This window comes from Entamoeba invadens, assembly GCF_000330505.1.
Source record: "Entamoeba invadens IP1 unplaced genomic scaffold scaff_1105074724563, whole genome shotgun sequence".
NCBI lineage: Eukaryota > Evosea > Mastigamoebida > Endamoebidae > Entamoeba > Entamoeba invadens.
The window spans coordinates 2720-5537 of NW_004440327.1; the positions used below are offsets into that span (position 1 = coordinate 2720).

A 2818-nucleotide genomic window follows, 5' to 3' on the forward strand; every position below is an offset into this window, starting at 1 on the left:
TTTCAAGACGCTCCCAATTGAAACCATGTAGATACAGCTCACAAACTCTCTAATCAATGCTCATTGACATTTTTTTAACATTCTTATTTATAACAAACAAACAATTAAATAATAATAAATTATTAATATTAAATAAATAAAAAAGTTGTTTTCAATTCAAAAAACAGTTTCTCGAATTATGACCACTTTGACCGCACTTTTTACAGTGGTACACTCTTTTGACCGAAGCGTTTGGTTCAACCTTATTCAAACCCTGACCAAAAACAGGTGGTTTCGGTGGAACTACTCTTCCTGGATGCGTCACCATTTCTACCATTATTCTGGGTCTTGGTCCTTTTTGAAATTGTCGCGATGGTTCAGTCAGATTGTCAACAAAATTCTGGGTGCTAACTAGCGACTTTCTCTTTACAATAGTGTTACTACTTTCTTTGTTTTCTGTTATAAAAATCGACTTCCTACCACTTGTAGATTTAGTGACCACTAAACTGGGTCGGAGTCTTTTCCTTGTTTCTTCGACAACAAATTCTTCAATGTGTTCATTTTTCTCATTTTTTCCTTTCAAAACATCGTTGACAAATTCATAATATCTCACTAAAAGGGTGTTGTCATCCTTTAAAACGTTTTCTATTGCTTCAAGAGCAAAGTGTAGATCACGTCGACTTTTTGATGGCTTGACTGTCTCATCAACTGAGATAGTTTCAGTTGAATGGACACATTTCGTTGTTTCAAAGAGTTTTTCATTGAAGAGGGTGGCTGGAAGTGGGAAACACCATTTAATAGAGTACAGTGTAACCAAGTGAATACACGGGTATTTATTTTCTATAAATTGGTCACAGTTGCACGAAGATAAAGTGGTGCCATCAACAATCATTCCCATGCCACTTATTGCGTATCTATACTCTGTCATGACTTTGTGTATAATATCCTTCGGTAAAACGTACAGTATATTCTCATCTATCACCAACCGAGCCGCATTGTAATCAAAATTGAACTGTAAATCAAAACGTATGCTGTCTGCTTCAAGTAGTTGCGCCAATTCCAAAAGAGTCACTTCTTTTCCCCCAAACTTAAGTTTAAAGACTCCAAAGTATCCTTCTATCGCATTTTAAGTTGTTCTGTTTGAAATACACTCCGTGACGCTTGGTCTCCAGCAATCCATCACATTAAGTAAACCTTGGATTAATCGTATTTTATTTTTAGTACGGTCTTCCTTTTTTTCGTTTTTATTAGCTATTTTTAATTCATTAATTATTTCAAATAGTATTTGTCTATCATTTAATATAATGTTATCACTTCCTTCAATTCTTTCATTTTGATCAGTACTGAGATCCGAGCCACTCATCGTCATTAACGTTTTGACAAAGTCTGTTTCGGATACCGTTTTATCAATCATTTGATACCACATATGAACAATATTTGACCTTTCACCAAAGGCAACGATAAGATCTCTTGCAATATGCCTGTGACAAAAAACGAATTTGATTCCAGAAAAAACCGAAGAAAGTGCGGAAATCTGTGACATGCACCTATCACACACAGCCAAATTAAATTTTCTAAATTTAGAAACGAATTTGAACAAGTTGAAAAATGAATCAGTTGTTCTATCTCTTAATATATCATAAAAAATAATATGCGTTTTATTTTTTTCGTCTAAAGACACTGCTACTATTAAAGGCAAATTGAATACATCGTTAAAGCTGTATCATCTATAAACATTCTATTTGAATAATCAGTTGAAATTTAATTGAAGTTGAAAGCAAAAAAGAAACAAATTGTCCTGAACTGTTTTTGGTAAAGTGAGTTGAAAATTGTTTAGTTTTTTTCGGCGTACAAAAATAGTTGTTGTGTTTGATCAGATGAAAATTTATTAAATGAAGATGAAATAAGACGTCGAACTACTGATGGCTTGACTGCAAGATTCATTGTAGTGACAATTTGTGAAGGGGAATAATGTATCATAGCAAGTTTTTTCATCTCATTTATTTGTTCCTGTGAAAAAAAAAAATTCTCATGTGTAATGGAATATCCGTCGTAAAGTTGTGGGAGTGATTATTTGTTATAACAATATGTTTAACCATTGTTTTATTTTCATTCAAATTCAAACAAATGGTACAATAACATTTCTGGTAAACACAACGGAATGTCTGTTTGAGTTTTTGTGAATCGCTGTTTTTCGTAACGAAGAGAGATAATGTCTGGTTAACAACAGAGATAGCTGATGCCTCTGCCATTGTTTTTGATTGGGTTTTGAAGTTGTAGGAAATAAACGCATTGGCTATTGAATCGATTATGTTGTCTGGGGTTTCAAGCCCTTTTTTAACCAAAAAAGGATTACCATCTTTGGTTTTTACATCGAAAGTAAAAAGTACTTGGATTTTGGTTGAGTGTTCTTCCATTTAGTAATTAAGAGTTTTAGATTTGTTAATATTGAAAGTATGGTTTATTATTATTATCAATTATTAATTATTATATAATAATATATGAATTATTATTAATTATTATATAATTTGGTGTTTTAGAGTTAAATAATATTTAAAACGTTTACTTTGCGCCAAAACATGCGACAAAAAAAAACAAAAAAATTGCCGTTTTATATAAAACTTTTACTTGTTTTACTTTTTTTTAGATGTAAACGAGAAAAAGAAAAACCCTATTTTTTTCAAGACTCAAAAAACAAAAAATACAAAAATGTTTTATTTTTATATTAAAAATATGTATTTATAGCGGGGTGTGGGTGTAAAAGGTAAGTCCAGTTTATTTATTGTTGTAATACATTCTATAACACAGTTTGTTGTAGTTCAATGAAAGAAAAGATAAT

At 31.3% G+C, this 2818-nt stretch overlaps 1 protein-coding gene across 1 annotated transcript; it reads right to left on the reverse strand.

The window, feature by feature from the left end:
• Nucleotides 1-24: 24 nt before the first annotated feature.
• On the reverse strand, nt 25-316 carry EIN_049860 (Hypothetical protein; the record flags this gene model as incomplete). The annotated part of the gene is made up of 2 exons (XM_004256274.1): nt 25-59; nt 166-316. Coding segments are annotated over 2 exons (186 nt in total), but the record flags the coding sequence as incomplete, so codon positions are not given.
• Nucleotides 317-2818: the final 2502 nt, after the last annotated feature.